At 37.2% G+C, this 19,237-nt stretch overlaps 2 protein-coding genes across 4 annotated transcripts in view; both read left to right on the forward strand.

Annotated features, from left to right (window-relative positions):
* Positions 1-444: 444 nt before the first annotated feature.
* On the forward strand, positions 445-4,472 carry osr2 (odd-skipped related transciption factor 2). Of its 2 annotated transcripts, none has more exons than XM_007234724.4 (4): positions 445-727; positions 2,366-3,071; positions 3,254-3,353; positions 3,959-4,472. In XM_007234724.4, exons 2-4 carry the CDS (start codon positions 2,422-2,424, stop codon positions 4,139-4,141), a joined length of 933 nt encoding a protein of 310 aa, XP_007234786.1. In that variant the 5' UTR covers positions 445-727; positions 2,366-2,421; the 3' UTR covers positions 4,142-4,472. The 2 variants fall into 2 exon arrangements, with proteins under 2 accessions (XP_007234786.1, XP_007234788.1); XM_007234726.4 differs by having other exon boundaries at positions 4,041-4,472.
* A 4,734-nt stretch (positions 4,473-9,206) lies between these two features.
* The window catches only part of LOC103040889 (intermembrane lipid transfer protein VPS13B), a 315,108-nt gene continuing 305,077 nt past the window's right edge, over positions 9,207-19,237 (forward strand). For both annotated transcript variants that reach the window (XM_049463977.1, XM_049463976.1), the window contains exons 1-3: positions 9,207-9,485; positions 13,433-13,601; positions 16,863-17,006. In XM_049463977.1, the coding sequence (XP_049319934.1) occupies positions 13,455-13,601; positions 16,863-17,006 (291 nt within the window). In that variant the 5' untranslated portion in view covers positions 9,207-9,485; positions 13,433-13,454. The remainder of the gene's footprint in view (positions 9,486-13,432; positions 13,602-16,862; positions 17,007-19,237) is intronic.

Genomic DNA, 19,237 nt, shown 5'->3' on the forward strand with positions numbered 1-19,237 from the left:
CGGATATATCCTTATTTAAATAGCCATAATTAAGTTTTTAGATATGCAGAAGACCTGCCAATGAGAAACTATGTGTAGATAAGTGCGACTGTTAAAATAACAGCGTAAGACTGGAGCAGCAGGTGCCAGAAGTTTGTGCAACAATAATGAGCTTGGATATTGTGCTTCATTTCTGTCAGAGGACCATGGATTTGAATCAAGGAATTGGGAATAAAAACATTTTTTCTCTTGATCTGTTTTAGTGTCTCCAGAAAATCATCTATCGTCCAAAAATGTTACAGTTTAGATTTTGGGTGTCAGATGCGTATTGAACTGTGAGACGTCCTCCGGAATCGTAGTTGCTATCCAAACACAAATAAACAGAGGAGAAGATTGGAGCTGCCGGCGGGGAGAGGGCGTGTCGAGGGCGGGCAGAGCGCTCCGGAGCTCCAGCCCTGAAAAGTACTGGACCTGTTGCCCCTCACTCGCACTTGACTCGCAACTAGAGAGCTAAGACCTTTCTCAACATAGCAGCACACAGAGACGAAGCTCCTCATGCACTACACCGCGGGAACCTCGCATTTCTTTTTCAATCATCTCAACTCAGCTGAGACATTGAAGTTTACATGGACACTTCTGTAAGAGCTGCTTTCGCGACACGCCAAACTCTGTCGTTTTCTTCTGGTTACTGTGGATTACTGACAAACGGCACTTGCTGAACACGACCTTTGGCATCCATTTCTGCTGGGTAAGAATCCGAATTAGCTCTCGTGTCTTCTGTAATCGTCTTGTTTAGTATGTGGCAGCGCTATTTGGGGGCAATATGCAGACTTTCAGCCAGTGTTGGCCAACAAACGCAAGAAGACTTAGAATTTTTATTTGGGCTACATCATGCACAGACACGATGGTACCCTTTAAAAATATGATTCTACTGAAGCGGTTCTTTAAATGATACACTCTTTCCATTACATAGAGCCACGTTTGTAAGAGATGCAAGGAAGAGTGTAGAATATTCAAACTGGTAAACTTTCCCATCAAGTGGAAGTTAATCAAACTCTTAAAAACTGACCTTCACACTCCTACATCTCTTACAAACATGGTTCCTCGTGGAAGCAAAAGAGGTGTGTGACTGTGAAAGTGCATGTAGTAGAAATGATTCAAACACTGAAAACATTCTTCACACTCTCGCATAGATAATTTACTCAAGAAGTGTACGCAGTACATACACATGTAAGGTAGCCTATTATTATTACTATTATTACTATTCACAGAAACAATAACAACAACATGTACATGAAGTAGCCTATTTTTTTGTAAGTGCTGCTGAAAATTGTCTTTAAAGGTTAAGCCTAGCATAAAGTGATGTTTAATGTATTATACATGGATGACATTAAACTAAAGTGTTTCTAATTATAGGCTATTAAACTTCAAGTCTGTCAAAATCGCAAGTGGAAACGGTTTGTTATCTTTATGGCTTGGGTTACAGTGCATTTGACATTGCGTAATTCCAATTCTAAACAGCAGTAATTTTATATAGGCCATTACTTTCTATGGGTACTTATAAGTCTCACTTTTGAACTAGTCTAAATTAAATGCATTGACGTCCACTGGCTTCATTTGAATTTTCCGTAGCCTTCAAATAATCTCGAAACAATCAATTACACTCTTTCCGTTCAGGCGCGTTTACACAGCAATAATCACAAAAATATTAGGTCGGTAGGATAATTGTATTTAATCGACTGTCGCCAGAACTATCGTGTTGAAAATAGTGAGAGTGGTCAACACGCCGTTAATCCGGGTAGGACTCATTAAACACAAAAACAGTGGTCAGCTGCAGTGACCAGTGTTCTTTATGTTCGCAAAATGTAGTAAAATCCTGCATTTATTATTTAATTTTAGTACTCTTATAGAGTTGTGACAAAAAAAAAACAAAATGTGAAACATGGCAAATTTTAATTATGTAAATGACTACACATTCAGTGACGATATTAATGTACAAAATTGATTTAATAATGGACTTATAATATTTGAAACAAATTTAAGATTTTTATAAATGTTATACTTTATACATTTGTTTTTGCCTATTTGTATTTTTGACACAATGTAATTAAATATTTGTGTATTCAAGTTATTGTGAAAGGTTTTTTATGTTTTAGTTAATTATTCTTACATATTGAAACAGCAGTGAGAACTGCGTGCAGATCACAATAAATACATTTCTACATTAAATTTACACGCTTAAACTGTGGCAAATTGTTGAAAATTATTTTTTGAATATTGTTTTTTTTTATGTCACAGTTTATTTAATTACTATGATCATTCTCAGTTTACAGAGCTGTGACACACTGTGATCTTCAGTGCTATTTTTTGTGTGTGTTTTTTTCAGGACCCCACTGGACGTTCAGTTGCGAGTTGTGAGAGTGTTTCTGCTGCTGATTGAAGATGGGAAGTAAAACTTTGCCGGCTCCGATCCCGCTCCACCCGACCTTACAGCTCGCCAACTACTCCTTCCTACAGGCGGTCAACACCTTTCCCGCCGCAGTCGACCACCTGCAAGGGATTTACGGCCTCAGCGCTGTGCAGACGATGCAGATGAACCACTGGACTCTGGGCTACCCCCACATGCAGGGACTGCGCTCCACCATCACTGAGATGGCAGCGCAGGGCCTCGTGGATCCTCGGTTCTCCCTCCCTGCTTTACCGTTTGCAGCCCACCTCTTTCACCCGAAACAAGGTGCCATAGCTAACGTCATTCCGGCTCTGCACAAAGACAGACCCCGGTTCGACTTCGCTAACCTCGCCATTGCTGCTACGCAGGAGGACCCCCCAAAGGCCGGCGACCTGTCCAAGCTGGCGGCGGGGCTCGGCGGCGCGATCTCAGAGCTGAGTAAACTGTCACCGGACAGAAAGCCCCCCAGGGGGAGGCTTCCGTCCAAGACCAAAAAGGAATTTATTTGCAAGTTTTGTGGAAGACATTTTACCAAGTCCTACAACCTTCTAATCCACGAGCGCACCCACACAGACGAGAGACCCTACACCTGCGACATCTGCCACAAGGCTTTCAGGAGACAGGACCACCTGCGTGACCACCGGTGTGTACTGGCATGCATCACTCTTGCTAACAGCTTAATGCACATAAAATGTAGCCTATACTACTTTTATTTAATGATTTGGTGTCACGTGTTGTTACTCTATGTGTATTGCTAAATATATACTGTGTCAGGTGCCACTGAGAGAGCTAATCTGTGTCCCTTGTTGTTGGTTCTGCTTGCAGATACATTCACTCCAAGGAAAAACCTTTCAAATGTCAGGAGTGTGGAAAGGGGTTTTGTCAGTCACGGACTTTGGCTGTTCATAAAACTTTGCATATGCAGGTGAGATAGAGCTTACACGTTTGTTATTGTGCTAATATTGCAATGCTGAGCAAATGCGGCAGTGTGCTTGCTTATGGATTGTTTTCGGCTAAATATTATTAACAATTATAAAAAAGTGCATGCGTATGATGAAGCGTTTTTCTGAGCCTGGTCACACAATAAAAAACTACATACAATATAGTGTAATACATAATATAAAGATGTTTTTATAGAAGTAAATCACATTTACGAAAAATGCGACTGGCTGTAGTGTCCTAAAACAAATTTGTATTATCCAAATTTATATAAAAACTAACATCTCTCTCTCTATATATATATAAAGTTATATGGTCCTGGAGGGATCACTACAATGAACAGCGCGATTGTTTCTATATCCTTGTTTATGCCATGTATAAGGATAAGTTGTCTCTATAGAAACAAGGGGCTATTATGAAAAGTGGGATTGGCTTTAGTATACAATGTGATTAGTTCCACTGGTTTAGTCTGACTGTAAAAAGCAATAAAAGAAGGACAGGCCTACACACAAAGCAAACAGACTTTTTGATTAAACACTTCTGATTAAAAGCTAAAGGGAATAATCATTTGCTTGCTTCAAATCTAAACAGGAGTCTCCTCACAAATGCCCCACATGCGGAAGAACCTTTAATCAAAGAAGTAACCTGAAAACTCACCTTCTCACCCATACAGACATCAAGCCCTACTCCTGTGAGCGCTGCGGAAAGGTGTTTCGGCGCAACTGTGACCTGCGACGGCATAGTTTGACACACACACCCCACCGGGACTACTAGCTGCCTGGACTAGAAAGCTAAAACAAACCAAATACCTAAAGGACATAGCGGACTTGTCAGCAGCGGCGTGACTGCGGTCAGATCTCATGCTCGGGCAGGTCGCGTGACCTGAAAGCGAGAAAGGAAAAGCTGCACGAGGACAAACATGGACCTGCGTTTCAGCAGACCTGCAGCCGCCCTCCGGACTTCTGTACATAACGGTTCTTGTTTTGTTTGTTTGTTTATTTTTTTTTTCATTTTTTTATTACCTCTGTATCTAAATTCAGCCGTGTTGTGTTGAAATGTGGATGTTTGTAAAATGCAGTATAGAAATAAACACAAGTTAAACGTGGTAATCTCTTCTCTTGGCACTGCTCACGCGGGATTAACATGTTGTTACATGGAGCTACTACAAGCTGTTGTTTTCCATTGAATTATTTGAATCTTACTTGAGTCTCAAACGTACAGTACGGGTCAATTCGTTCTTAACCAATCTGTGCTCTTTGAAAAAGGGCTTACGATTATTGGTGCTATATTCGATGCGGTGTTGTTAATAACTATTTTATATTAAATGTGGTTGTGGTCAATTTATCAAAAAAAAAATATAGTTATATAAATACAGTAAATTGCTCTGGAACTGAGGACTAAATAGCTGAGGACTAAATGGTAAATTTAATACACTGCTCAGAAAGGAGAGGTAAATGGGCCTATTGTTAGCATGCAAATAATGATGAGGAATAGCGTTAATTAGTTTGCATGCTCATATGTTTAGTATTTAAAATTATAAAGAGTAAATCAAGTAAAACAAATCAGCATTCTGTTGCAGTGTTATTATTATTATTATTATTATTATTATTATTATTATTATTATTATTATTATTATTATTATTATGATTATTATTATTATTTTAACACGTTGTAGTTTATTCCTCTCATGTACTGGAACACTTCATCGTCCATTACAACATGTAATATTCAGCGCTTTAGTGAAGCTCTTGCATGAAATGGACTTTAAAACCCACAATAAACAACCGCACGTGTTCAGCGATGCATTTAACCGCGCTGCGAGCGGAACCACACTGTGTCCAGATGCCACTGCTCCCTCCCATTCACAGTACAAGGCAGTCACTTTCTGTATCCATGTTTGAACCTAATGATTACTTTTAACTAATAATACAAAAACGCAGTATTTCTTCTTTTATTGCATTCAAATACCTGCCTTAGTTTCCCACACTTTTATTCCCAACACTAAACAAACGCATTATCTGTTATTCACGTGGAACCGATGTACACTCTTGAGTTCATCACATGTAGATCATTATCTCTTTGTCAGAAATGATATTTATTTATTTCAACCTGTTTTATGGTTCATACTGAATGTTTATCTCATTTTAACAAGCTGGAGAATAAAAAATGACATGGTTGTTCACGCGTGAAGCTGGGCGGCTGAAATATTTTAATTTTGGAAAAAACGACAAGGATCAGAGGCTGCAAGTGATTTTAATGAATTTCTTTTCAGGACGGCACTGCGAATGGCTATCAGGCCTTTTCTTATTCGAGTCAGGAATAATATTAAAATTTATTCATTCATATTTTTGCTTAGATCGTCCAAGTGTGAGATCGATTAGGATTCTTTTTGATAATGTTTTTAATGATATGTAATGCTACAGCTAGTATTAATATTAACAATATTAATTATCACCAAAAACAACAACAATAATAATGAAGAAATAATTAAAGAACACTGGCAATTACTGCATCGCTGGATCACTGGGTCTTTTTACAGTGCTTCTAAAATGATATGTTTAATTTTGCAAAATCGCATTGTTATTATTATTATTATTATTATTATTATTATTATTATTATTATTATTATTATTATACAAACGGCGTTATTTGTTAGATTAAGTGAACAGAATGAAGACACTACTTAATACAATAACGTAAATGAAAACATTTTTAGTTACCTATATTATCAGTCGACTGCATTTAATTTATTCAACATGTTGACTGAATGAATTGAACGTTGTCATATATTAATAAATATATTCTGAACGAAATGCTCTAAAAAGGTTAGCCTAATACACAGGGCAATACACAGAACAATATATTTAGTTTAAAGCAGACAGTAGGAAAGTCTATTCTGAAATGTCGTCACGTTATAAGCGATTGTTTTCAAAATCCTGAATCAGCAAATCTCCCCCAGTATGTGGAATTTCAGCTTTAGAGAAGGACGGGAATAGATATGACTTTGACTAAGCAACGCGACATCTGCTGTGCTTTTTGATTAATATAGTTTTCATATTCTGATGTGATTTAATTACAAAATAATTAGATTTATAAACAAACATTTTAGTAAAATTACGAAAAAAATATTATATGGAGTTGACGAAACGAAAACGAGTTGAAGTATAATTATATAGTGATGCCAAGATCTCCATATCTTATTTTGAGTTTTCACAATATATACTTTGCTTGCTTTTTGAGAGCTTTTATTCTCCAAAATTAGTCAAAAACTGAAGTCTCTGAGTTTCTCTGAGAAGGTTATCTGCAGCATGTCCGTTATACTATAGGTAAACGCAAACTCATAAACAAATATATTAAACAAATTAAATAATTAAATAAAGACACATAGCGGTAGCCAAACCAGGGACGTGTACAGGCATTTTAAGGGTCTGTTGCTTCTGTCACACATTTGGTGTAAAATATTGCAATACTAACATTATGTTAATGAATGATAATAATCAGTAACTACACTTTGGGCATTTTAATAAACTGTGTTATTCGTTTACATAAATAAAATATTCGTTTTATTTAATAATAAGTCAACCTCCAACTATTTAAAAACAGGTTAATTTCACATTAAATTAATTACTTAGAGAAAATCTGTTGACAGTTCTGTTATAACATTATAACGTCTTACCTGCTGCTCTGATTTAAATACAGCTCTACAAAGCTGCGCTGCCCTTATCTGCACTCCACCCCCGACAGCTCTTTATCTCTCCTCCTAAAACCCTATAACATAAAAAACATGTATTACGTTTAACCAATGCAAACATTACACGGTGTCAGTTCAAAACGAAAAGCTATTTTTCTACAACACATTTTACAGGCAAAGCAGAACAGTGGGAATTATACGCAATTCAATTGTTTGTGACAGTGAAGAGATACACTAACACTAGTGCACTCAACTATAGAAATACTACAATTAATTTTTATTTGCTTGTTTGCTTGAAAAACCATCCCAACCTGAATGGAGCAGTTTAAAAAACTAGATAAACGCACATGTTTATTTTGTAACAATTTAGGCTTATGCCTTTGACTAAAGCTTTCTTTATTTTAAAAAATAATAAAAGCACAACATTTTATTTTTTCTTACAACATTTCCAAAACGTTGTCAAACGGTGGTGCTTTTGACAATGTATCAAATAGTTTGTCACATCGTTTTTACAATCTTATTATTAAATAACGTTGCCATATGGCATGTTGGCTATTGTCTATTGTCAACTTGGTAAAATTCCATGGAATTTCAGGTATAATATAATATATTGGGGAGGATTAAACTCACATTTTAGGATAACTTTCATTCAGATAATTTTTATCTAGTTTTTCTCAAAATGTCTCACTCTGATCATTAATATCTGATAATTCATTCATTCATTCATTCATTCATTCATTCATTCATTTATGTATGTATGTATGTATGTATTTATTTATTTATGTTTTATATACGTGGGCAAAGCTTTATTTACATCCGCGTCTTAAACATTAAAGGTCATTTTAGGTTAATCTTCATTCAGATTATTTTATGTAGTTTTTCTCAAATGATGATCAGATATTAATCTCGTAATAAATGAAAAAAATAAAAAAATGTTTAAAATAAAACTTTTTAAAGGATTAAATAAATCTTGTGATATGATACAACCAGAAACACTGCAAATGATTTTAAACAGTAATTAGAATCACCTGCATTTTTAAAACTATTCAAAACCTTTCGAAAATTGATTCGAACAATAAAACAAAAGATTCGAGTCTTTTTGAAATTGGATTTAAACTACATTTTTTAATTCCAATTCAAATTGTTATTATTTTTTTAAATATTTTAAAATATTCAAATCTAATAATAATGGATTCGAGCAACTTAAAAAAGATTCGAATCTTTTTGACACATGATTTGAACCACTTGAAAAAAAAATCATATTACATTGGCAAAAAAAAATGTATTACTTGTTTAAAGACTGAAATGCATTTTGATACATTGATTAAAATCAATGCCATGATCAGAGCTTCTAAATTAGGACATAAGACACAGGTGAGTGTTTTAAACAATGATTTAAACCTGCTGAAATCCGTCACTCGCTCACTCGTGAAGGTTTAATACGCCGCGGCCTATAGACATAATATATATAAATATATATAAATACAGCACTGGAAAAAAATTAAGAGACCACTTTAGTTTCTGAATCAGTTTCTCTTTGCTATTTATAGGTATATGTTTGAGCAAAATGAATATTGTTGTTTTATTCTTATATTGTCATTTAGAGCATTTATTTGCAGAAAATGAGAAATGGCTGAAATAACAAAAAAGATGCAAAAAATAGCTTTCAGACCTCAAATACTGAAAAGAAGTTTAAAGAGTCCGGAAATCAATATTTGGTGGAATAACCCTGGTTTTTGTTCACAGTTTTAATGCATCTTGGCATGTTCTCCTCCACCATTCTTACACACTGCTTTTGGATAACTTTATGCTACTCACTCCTGGTGCAAAAATTCAGTCAGTTCAGTTTGGTTTAATGGCTTGTAATCATACAGCTTTCTCTTGATTATATTCCCGAGCGTTTCAATTTGGTAACATAAAAAAACTGATCTATTTTAAGTGATCTCTTATTTTTTTTGCAGAGCTGTATAATACTAGAATATATGCGTATAATTACAATACATGTACAATATAAAATATTGTATGCATACAATACATGTATAGTATAATTCAGTGTAATAATGTATATATGTATATTATATGTGTATGCGGCGGCCCGTTTAAGGGAAGTGATGTCAGGGCTGTGTAGCGGGGCGTCATGCCTGTGTGTGCGGAAGCGGCGGCGGTGGTGTTGGTGGTGTTGATGTTTGGTCGGTGGAGGAGCTCCGCGGTGATGAATTAGAGCGGTGCTGAGGGCACAGTCTGTCCGCTCTGAGGGAACGCAGCACAGGCAGGTGCAGTGCCCCGACCCGCGGCTCACCTGTGCTCCAGCGGGGACGCCTCGCTCGAGAGCTGGATGCGCCAGCAGGCTGAGGGGCTAGCTGTGCTAGCTAACGCTAGCTGAGTCCTCCGGCACAGTTAACGTTAGTTACCTTCCCTACACCTGAAGTAAGGAGCCCCTGTGTTAAATATCTGTGTTATGAACTGAATTAACCCCTACAGGAAATTGCTGCGAGTTTCGCTGACTTACTAAAGTGTGTGAACAGCCTGTGTTTGACTGTTAACAGTTATAAAACATGAGCAGAAATACTGAACTTGTCTGTTGCTGCTGTGGGGCGTCCAGCTGTTTGACACTTCTAATGAACTAAGTAACGTTAATCCAAGAAACCATAACAACGGAATACTGAAATAATAAACAAAGCAAAATAATCATTGTGTTTGTACAGTAGCTACAGTAAAAGTAGGCTAGGCTAGCTAGCTAAAGTGGTCGTTGTACTTCATAAACATGTATGTTAGCTGTAATAGTGGCTAGCTAGCTAACGTTAGATATCTATCTAGCTAACTTAGCTGGTTTGTTTTCTCTTGTCTGCTAGGTTAAGTAAGTTAACTAGCTTAGCTAAAGCTAGCTAAATGATTTATATAGTTATCAGCTAGCTATTAGTTAAAGTACTGAGATGTTTAAATGTTAAATTACTGAAAACAAAGTAAGTTAATGTTCTCATTAGGTGCACTAAAACTAGTCAAAAGTCTTTCTTATCAGTTCTGTCAATATTAGAGTTAACATACTCAACTGACCACCCATGTACCTCACAACACTGCCACAACGTTTTTAGATATTCTTACAATGTTAAATGATGAATTGTTTGTTTTTTGTCTGTCAGATAGGTAAAGTTAGTTAGCTAACTACAAGCTAGCAAGCTAAATACTAATCTAAGTAAGTTAAATTAATTAATCCAATTAGCAAATTAGCTATCAGTTCAATTACTGAGGTGTTTTAATGTTAAATTTCCAAAAACAAAGTAATTTTGTCTAACATTAGGTGCGCTAATACTAGTCCCAAGTCCTTTCTACCATCTTTGTCAATATTGGTTCACATGCTCAACTGATCACCCAGCTAACTCACAACATTGCCACAATGATGTATTTTCACGTTGTGGAGTATTTACACGTTGTGATTGTTTGGTAGGTTAAATTGGCTAACAAGCTAAATGACTTAATCTAACTAGCAATCAGTTAAATTACTGATATATTTTAATGTTGTCTCACAGTATGTGCACTAAAACTAGTTCCAGGTCCTTTGAACCAGCTCTGTCAATATTAACATAGTCACCCACCCAGAAAACTCACAACTAGTCAGCAACTTGGCTAGCTTAGCACAAATTACATTAACAAAAAAAGTTTATTCCCATGTCTTTTCTACCAACTTTGCCAATATTAACATACTCAACTGACCACCTATCAAACTCACAACATTGCCACAATGTTTACGTCTATTAAAAGATGATTGTCTGGTAGGTAAAGTAGGCTAACAAGTTAAATTATTTAATTCAACTAACTGAATTAATTAAACTAGCCAGCTATTAAATTAATAGGATGTTTTAATATTAACTAAGGACACTGTTGTCTATTTTGTTAGATGTACTAAAACTAGTCCCACCTCTTTTCTACGAGCTCCGTCAATATTAGTTAGTTAACATACTCCACTGACCATCCAGCAAACTCACAACATTGTCACAATGTTGTTTTTACACATTCTTACAACGTTGTAAGAAGGTGAAGCTGTTTACCTTGTCTGGAAAATGTTGTTTTAACTAGTTAATAGGTTTTGTGTGTCTGGTAGGTTAAGTTAGGTGGTTAGCTAACCAGCTAGCTAAATGGCTTAGCTAGCTAATCTTACTAACTGAAATTATCTTATTAGTTATCTAGTTAACTAGCTATCAGGTAAATTACTGACTGTTTAATGTTAAATTAGCTAAAAGGGACTGTTATTTATTTTGTTACGTGCACCAAAACTGGTCCCATGTCTTTTCTACCAGCTCCGTCAATAGTAGTTAACATACTCCACTGACCATCCAGCAAACTCACAACATTGCCAACATTACACTCTGTGTACGCAAATAAACATAAGCCTATTGGCTCCATGCTTAATGCCAGGAATGGGCAGGATCATTACTGAGCTCAGTAAACCGTGTTTTCTGCTTCATGTAGAACGCCTGGGATGATCTCGGTGGTTGGTGTTGAGATAGAGTGGTGATTATCCAACATTCTGACTTACTCAACTGTACTCAATGCAATCAAATTTCCACAGCAATGCTCCAAAATTTAGAAGACAGCCTTCCCACAACAGTAGAGACATTAAAGCAGGGTTAACACTTTTTGGTACCCTTGAGTTCAGAAAACAAACACCAAATGAACAGGTGTCCCAATGCTGCTGATGAAATTAAACACTTTAACAGTTTAGAGAACACCAGGCACCACAGCAGTAAACGTGCTGTGCATTCATGGAAATCGGGAACATTTTGAAATTTAAATCCATTTCCCAATGGAAGCTCATAGAAAAAGATGTAAAGCTGCCCTGAAAATATTAGTGTGATCATGGAAAAGTTGACCCATTAGGAATAGATTTTTTAGCTACTGCTGCATTTTTGTTGTAGTTTGTAATGTAGCACTGTCATACAGACAGGGTGTCTGAAATAATTACACCAGTGTTATGTATTTTAATGATTATGAAAGTTAAAAAATCAACACATAATTGTAGGCAGTCACTTTTGATCATACAGACGTTTGACATTGATAATTAGAACATTGCCTCACACACGTGTCTCACACACATTAGCAGACCTTCCTGTTAGCAGCTTTTCATCAAACATTTTCCTGCTAGTTAAGGTCAGTCAGCTACAGCGAGTCAAGCTGAACATCATTAACTCTTAATGATATACACATTCAACATTATTATTAAATTAGCAATGCATGGCACTATTTGTGCACGTGTTTATCTGTAATAAATGGTATATAGAATAATTGAAAGCATTACCCATATATGTAGGCTTATACTGTGTTCATGGCTTTCTATTTAATATGCAACATGACTTCCATTCTATCTAGCTATTATTTATTACCAAGGCAGTTGTAGTCTATCGATCACCAAGGGGAGCTTTAAATCTTTTACTTCTGATAATCATTCCAGCAACCAGGTGACAATAACCAGTTCATATTAATTAAGGTTTTTTTATGCACATTGTGTGAAAGTCATGGAAAATGTCCTAAAAGTAAAATAAAAAAAAAAAAATATTGTAGTAAATTTATAAGGGAAATAATAATCACATGCAAGATTACGTTAATTAGACCTTTGAATTGAACTGTGTCAGTTTTGACTAATTTTTTATTATTTGACCAGTCAGGTGACTAACCTTAAGAACATTCACTCTACATTTGAGTTTTAAAACAGATCCTAAAATTAATATAGTTGACTTGTTTTTTTTGTCATTTTTGAGAACTAAAAAAAAATCATTAGTCACTAGGGTGTGCTATATTGTATTGTACGTCATTATTTGTATTATGACATTCTGGATCATTGACTTCTGTTACAAATCTGATGAAATTCTTGTATTTTTGTAATATCTTAGTTAGGTGTGTGCCGTATCATATGTGCAAAAATACATTTAATTTTCATTTTGTTGCAGCAGTGTATTCTTTAAGTATTTTTTTTTTATTTAGTGTTTTGTCATATCACCAAGAGTATCGTTATCGCGTAAATACCCTGAAATATTGTGATATTATTTTAGGCTCATATCGCCCACCCCTAATGGTCACACTACTGATATGCAGCCTCAAAGCCCACAATATTAGTAGCACTATTATTGTCAAACCTGTTTGACAATGCATAATTTAATGAATCATGCTGTTGTAATTATTCTATAATTTACCATTAATCAGTCCCAGTATGTCGTAGCTAAGCAATATAAGCTCTCAGTTGCTGCAGTTTCAGCATTAAGTGAGTTTTCTTGGCCAAATACAGTGTGATATTGAAGGATACACTCAAATGAAAATTGGTTAAGGCCGAACACAAAGACTGTTCATTGTCCACTAATTCAATCATCTCTCAATCTGTACAGGCAGACCTAAAGGGTGCTCAGGATGCTGGAGTCCTATGTCACTCCACTGTTGATGAGTTATGTGAACCGGTACATCAAGAACTTGAAGCCCTCTGACCTCCAGCTCTCACTATGGGGTGGAGATGTGGTGCTCAGCAAGCTGGACCTCAAACTAGATGTACTGGAGCAGGTAAGACTTGTTTTTTTCTTTTCTTTTAAGAACTTTTAAAAGCTTTGTTGGTGTTTTAAACACTAGGGTTATAGTTAAAGTTGTAGTTTTTTCTTTTATTCTCTTTCAAATGTATATTTAAACATTATTTTTATTATCATATTAGTATTGCTTAGACTAACACTGAAGGTAACTGTAACTGTCAGAGTTTTCTTTTAAACTGTGTCTGTATATTTTTATCAATGACTTCCAGACCTGGTTCTAGAGTATTAGCTGGCCTGCATAAGAAAATGCCAGAAATTTGATAAAAGCATAAATATTATGAGGTGGAAAAGTTGATTTATTGATAAAGGAGAAATATGAAAAATGGAAACACATTTCTGGAAAAAGTGATGACATAGGGAGAATGAAAGTCATGTGTGGCACTACATCCTGTCAGTGCTTTTTATTTTAGGCATGTTCCCAGGGGACTAGTGGATGGTAGTGAAGTAGGAGTGGAGCTGTGTCTGAATAATTGAGTGAAGGTTAATTTTACCCTGGACTTTCTGTTTATATTTATTGCTGTCAGAATAAATTATGTAAAAATAGGACGCAGCATGCATTTAGATGCATGGTCATGGAAAAATACAGAAAAATTGTCTCTTGTTAATTGGAATTGCTACAATGCAGTATGTGGAATGCTGAATAAAAACTTTTTGTATTTATAGACTCCATTTACTTCATATGATGAGTATATGATTTGTATCCTAATAACATTTTAGCTGCATTCATTTACGCTGGGTCAGTCAGTTAGTGGAATGTGGAATGGAATGTGCAAATGTACTGTGTTGTGCAGAATTCTTTTACTGTGGTTTTAGTTGTATTAGGAGGAGTTCTACTTGTTAAATGAAGAGATGTACAGTATATGTATGTACACTGCCATAATAAGGCTTAAATGTGTCTCAGACCTCCTGCTGAAGTGGTTTGAGTGATCACATTTTAGTTTGGTTTAAATGTGTCTTAAGTGTGTTTTTCTGAGGCATTGTTTAATCCAGATTTATTGCTGTCTACTCTCAAGTAGGGTTGCAACTAATGATTATTTTGGTAGTTGACTAATCTGATGATTATTTTGTCAATTACTTGATTATTCAATAAGTCAAATATTTCTGCTATGTTCTCCATCTCTAAAAACGATAGAAAGAACATGAACATGAGATTTAAAAGGCAGTTTAATGTCTGGATGTTGTTAAAACATGGAAAGTACTGATATTTAGTGAGTAAATATGTAATCTGTTGAGTTTGGGCACTTTTGTTGAGTGTAATCTGTGTGAGTGAGCCATTTACCCATCTCCCATTGCGTTTCTGCTTTCAGCACTTTGTGTAATGTGGTACTGTTACAAATGAATGATTATTTGGGAATGGAATTCGTATTCAACTAACTTAAATAGTCAACATTGTTGATTATATTGACTAATCGTTGCAGCCCTACTCTCTAGATACATAAAGTGTCCAGTAAACTGGGTCATAGTTTTTGATAGCATGCTTTATTGTTTCCATTTCAATTTAGCAATTTAGCATGTATGGTGTTGTGTATCACAACATGCTGTAACACCATATCAGCCACCCTGACTACCTTTGCTATCTACTTTCTTTAATTTGACTTGACCTTTGGTTTTTAAATCATCTGTATAGTGTGTATATATAGTGAGTCAGTGTGATTTTGAGGGAGGACAGGATAGTGGATACCAGAGGAATTGGACAGTACGCTTCTGAAGTTGTGATAGAACTTATCAACTCTTAATACGTCATAGAAGGGAATAGGTCATAGATGGCTAATATTACCTGAATATTGATGAGGTGATTATTATGACTGTTGGTATTTGGCTAGAATTGTCCTTGTGAAGAGACAAGCGAGCCTAGCAAACAATCCAATCTACATTCAATACAGGGGACCCCCCACACAACTCCTGCTAGTCTGTGCAGCAGGTTTAGCTTTACCGGGACATGGCAAACTCTAGATTAGAGCTACAGTCAGATACAGCTGGCTGACATAGGTCTGTCAGAACTGCTCTACACTGAGCTAATGAAGGTTCAGACCTTCCTTCATGGCTGCTGCCACTGCAAACATTACAGTGTTTGTGTTTGTTCATGTTCTCGTTTGTCTGGCTGGTATACTCTGGCTTTGAAAGACAGAATCTTGAGCAGAGTGCCTTTGAGATGTTTAAGATCTTTAGGCCGTTTTAACTGTTTGATGTACTTTTGTTTTTCTTCTCCCATCTTCAAGCCCATCACTGCGTTGGGGGGGAAATTGAATTGAAGTGTTGGTTTGAGTCTGAGGAGCGGAGAGCGATCTGCTCTCTGTGCCTGTATTGTCGGGGATCACAGACTGTCCTGTCTGCAGTGGGAGCAGCTTTTCATCTCAAACCACAGTCAGATTCCTTCCCTGGTCTCTATCTGTCAGCTGACATGAAGCCTACTTAGATGGATTTGCTAGAATATTTGCTTTGCTTTGTTATTTAGGGTACAGTGGCTTTTGCATTTGTAATATCTGGAACCAATCACTCTGCCATGTTGTGAGAATGTTTTGCTTCTCAAGAGTTGCCCAAGCTGCTCTTAGAGCTCCGCGAGACACACATTGACACACACACACACACACACACACACACACACACACACACACACACGCACATGCACACAGAGCGACGGGGCCACTTATTGAAAGCAGCTTGCATCCTCCCACACTGAGAGTAAAGCTCTTGTTTGTAAGTCTGCTACTAATGTGATCCTGAAATCATGACAACAGTGTTGCAGAAACTTCAGAGAGCATCTTTATAGCCTGCAGAGTGGATGCTATGTGTAATCTGCATAGGGATCATTAGGCATTCTTCTAAGAGGAGCATGAGTGAAAGATTTGAGGTATTTTCTATTTTTTTCCTGTAGACAAGCCATAAATTCAAGCGAGCGCTTCCTTCAGTGTGGGTTCGATTGGGAGCATTTGGCAGACCCTGGTGTGGGACCTGCAGCAGAGTGCATGGAGCTCGTCTCTCTGGGAGCAAGTTCCCGTCCCAAAGCAGCTTTCAGCCAGCCGCATAAATTACTCTCCTTGTGCTCGTTCAAACAGCGCAAATCCGCCACCCTGTGATTAATTTTAACAGGCCTTTATTTTTAATAAGAACCAGCGCTTCGTCTTTTTCTGCAAGCTTCTCTCTCGCCTTTTATCTCCCACTATTATGCACAATGCAGATCTGTCACTTATGGTGTGTTTTTTTTTGGTGTGTGTGTGTGTGTGTGTGTGTTGTGCAGGAACTGAAGCTACCCTTCACCTTCTTGAGTGGCCATATACATGAGCTACGGATCCACGTGCCATGGACCAAACTGAGCTCGGAAGCTGTGGTCATTACCATCAATACCATGGAGTGCATCCTAAAGCTGAAGGATGGTGTTCAGGTCAGTGACTCTCATGGCACACACTGCATGCAGTACTTTTCTGGAGGCCCATTTAGGCCTTATTCTAATACTTTACTATATTAATTCAATTAAATTCAGTTAAATTTTATTTACATGCTTTGCAGAGAAAACGGTAACATGCCACTTATGAGCAAACACCACAGATATGCCAGTAATTGTGGTGACACAGTGGCAAGGAAAAACCCCTACATTAAGACTCAGTGTGAGAAACCCACCCCCCTCGGAATTACCTGCTCAGGACAAACAAACAACAGTACAGAGAGATAATGGAGAAATATAGGTTATGTAGAAACAGGTTCTAAGTTATGAGTTTGAGTAGATGATGGGCACATAATGGATAATGGAGAGCTATGGCTAATATAGCAGTATGTTACAATTATTATTGTATGCATTTAATTGCTGTACAAATAATTGCAACCACCATATTTACCCCAATATTGAACTATAGCAGAGCTGTGGGTGGCCTCCTCTTTGCAGGTGCCCTGCTTAAGGGAGCATCATCTGTGAAGTTTGAGGGTGGAAAAAGTCAGGTTCCTTTGCTCCTCTACCTTAAATCTTGGGATTGAACCAGTAACATTCCAGTTCCAAGTGTAAGCTTCCTACTAAAATATATTGGTCCATTATCATCGTAGCCTAAAATAGATGAATGGATTTATTAGGGTTATAAGAAGTGTCCGCAGATATTTGGACATTTGTACGTAGTGTGTTGTGTGCATGTGTGTGCGCTTGTGTATGTGTGTGAGCCTGTGGGCGAGTGTGAAAAAGGGAAAGCCTTTATGGTCTATGGTCGATGGTTAGGCACTCAGCCTTCATTACTGAGGCTAATTACTGCAGTAGTTTGGCTCCTTAGCATCAGATAAATTCCAAACCCAAACAGCACATCAAACCTCAATCAGATCTCCATAATTCAGTGCCTCTCTGCTGCAGAATGAAGTCATGTCATGCGTTGGGAGTTTGATCTACATGTTCAAAAGCTATAGGGAGAAAGAGCAAAGACAGATGCTGGCGTCAGCTGAAAGCAAAGCTCATTTTAGAACCCCGAGAACAAAGCCTCTCGTCATTGTTGCTACCGCAATCAAATGCTTAAAGAGTTCTCTTTAAGTTTCTTTCTGAAATCAGAACTGCTTTGTTCGAGTGACTGGAATCTGCGGGGTGAAGCCAAGAGCTGCCATTAATGAGCTGTGCGCTCTTTTAGGAGGCAGGAGATGGGGTTGGAGGCAGCGGAGAGTGGAGAGGCTAAGCCTTGAAGCAAGAGCAGGGAGAAGAACTGTAGCCCAGTAGTTGCACCAGTTGAACTTAAGTCTGTAAGATCGTAGCTGAGTTTAAACCTAAACTGCTCGGCATTTGAGTTTATGTGCTAAGAAACATTTATTGGGGTGCACCAAGCAAACTTTGAACTCTTGCAGTCTTTACAATGCCATCTCTTTAAGTTGAAATACTGTATTTAAGGCTACGTTCACATTACAAGCCACATTGCCCAAATCTGATTTTTTCCTCAGATCAGATTTGGTTATCTTGATGGTTCACATTCACAGTCACATATTATGTAAGTGACGTGTATCTGTGTGTAATGTGAACAAATCTGTCCCTGAAAAGTCTCACATGCACATTGATATATGTATATATGTCACCTTCTTCACCGGCAACAAAAAAACTCATATTTGAGAGACGACTCGTAGCTTTATAAAGGGAAATGGATGAGTTAGCAGCTCATATGCGGATCATCTTTTGCTGGAGTGAAGAGTAAACAGCTGGTCTGAAGTACCTGTTCAGGTCGAGGAGAAGAAAAAAGGCCAGGCGGTTTGCTTTTGCTGTTTTTGCAGCAATAGCTGCACAGCTGCACCAAGAGATGTGTGGGTACAAGAGAGAAGCATGTAGCGCACGCGTAAAAGACACATGAATTTAGATTTGACTGTCACATTCATGTCGCATGTCCATGGATCGGATACGTAGCCGATTTAGGACCACATATGAAAGTGACTCAAATTTGATTTTAGACTTAATGCTCTTTGCACTCTTTACACTCTTGCCTACAGTCCAGCTTACACTGAACTGGGCATCTGGCTGCTGGAGAAGTACTGGAGAAGAATAGCTGTGTTAAAGGATTGACTGAAGTGGGCACAGTGTCTTTAATACACTTTCCTTTGCTGAAGGGTCTTTGTATATACACACATACTCCCCCACAAAATCTAGCTCCATGTTTCAGCAGC

Source organism: Astyanax mexicanus, chromosome 1 (assembly GCF_023375975.1).
Source record: "Astyanax mexicanus isolate ESR-SI-001 chromosome 1, AstMex3_surface, whole genome shotgun sequence".
NCBI lineage: Eukaryota > Metazoa > Chordata > Actinopteri > Characiformes > Acestrorhamphidae > Astyanax > Astyanax mexicanus.

What these genes read in the sequence shown, in the direction of transcription:
- osr2 (XM_007234724.4), top strand. Translation starts at nt 2,422, where the DNA reads ATGGGAAGTAAAACTTTGCCGGCTCCGATCCCGCTCCACCCGACCTTA. An exon ending in GACCACCTGCGTGACCACCG is followed by an intron (nt 3,072 to 3,253) that starts GTGTGTACTGGC and finishes TTCTGCTTGCAG; the next exon opens with ATACATTCACTCCAAGGAAA. An exon ending in ATAAAACTTTGCATATGCAG is followed by an intron (nt 3,354 to 3,958) that starts GTGAGATAGAGC and finishes AAATCTAAACAG; the next exon opens with GAGTCTCCTCACAAATGCCC.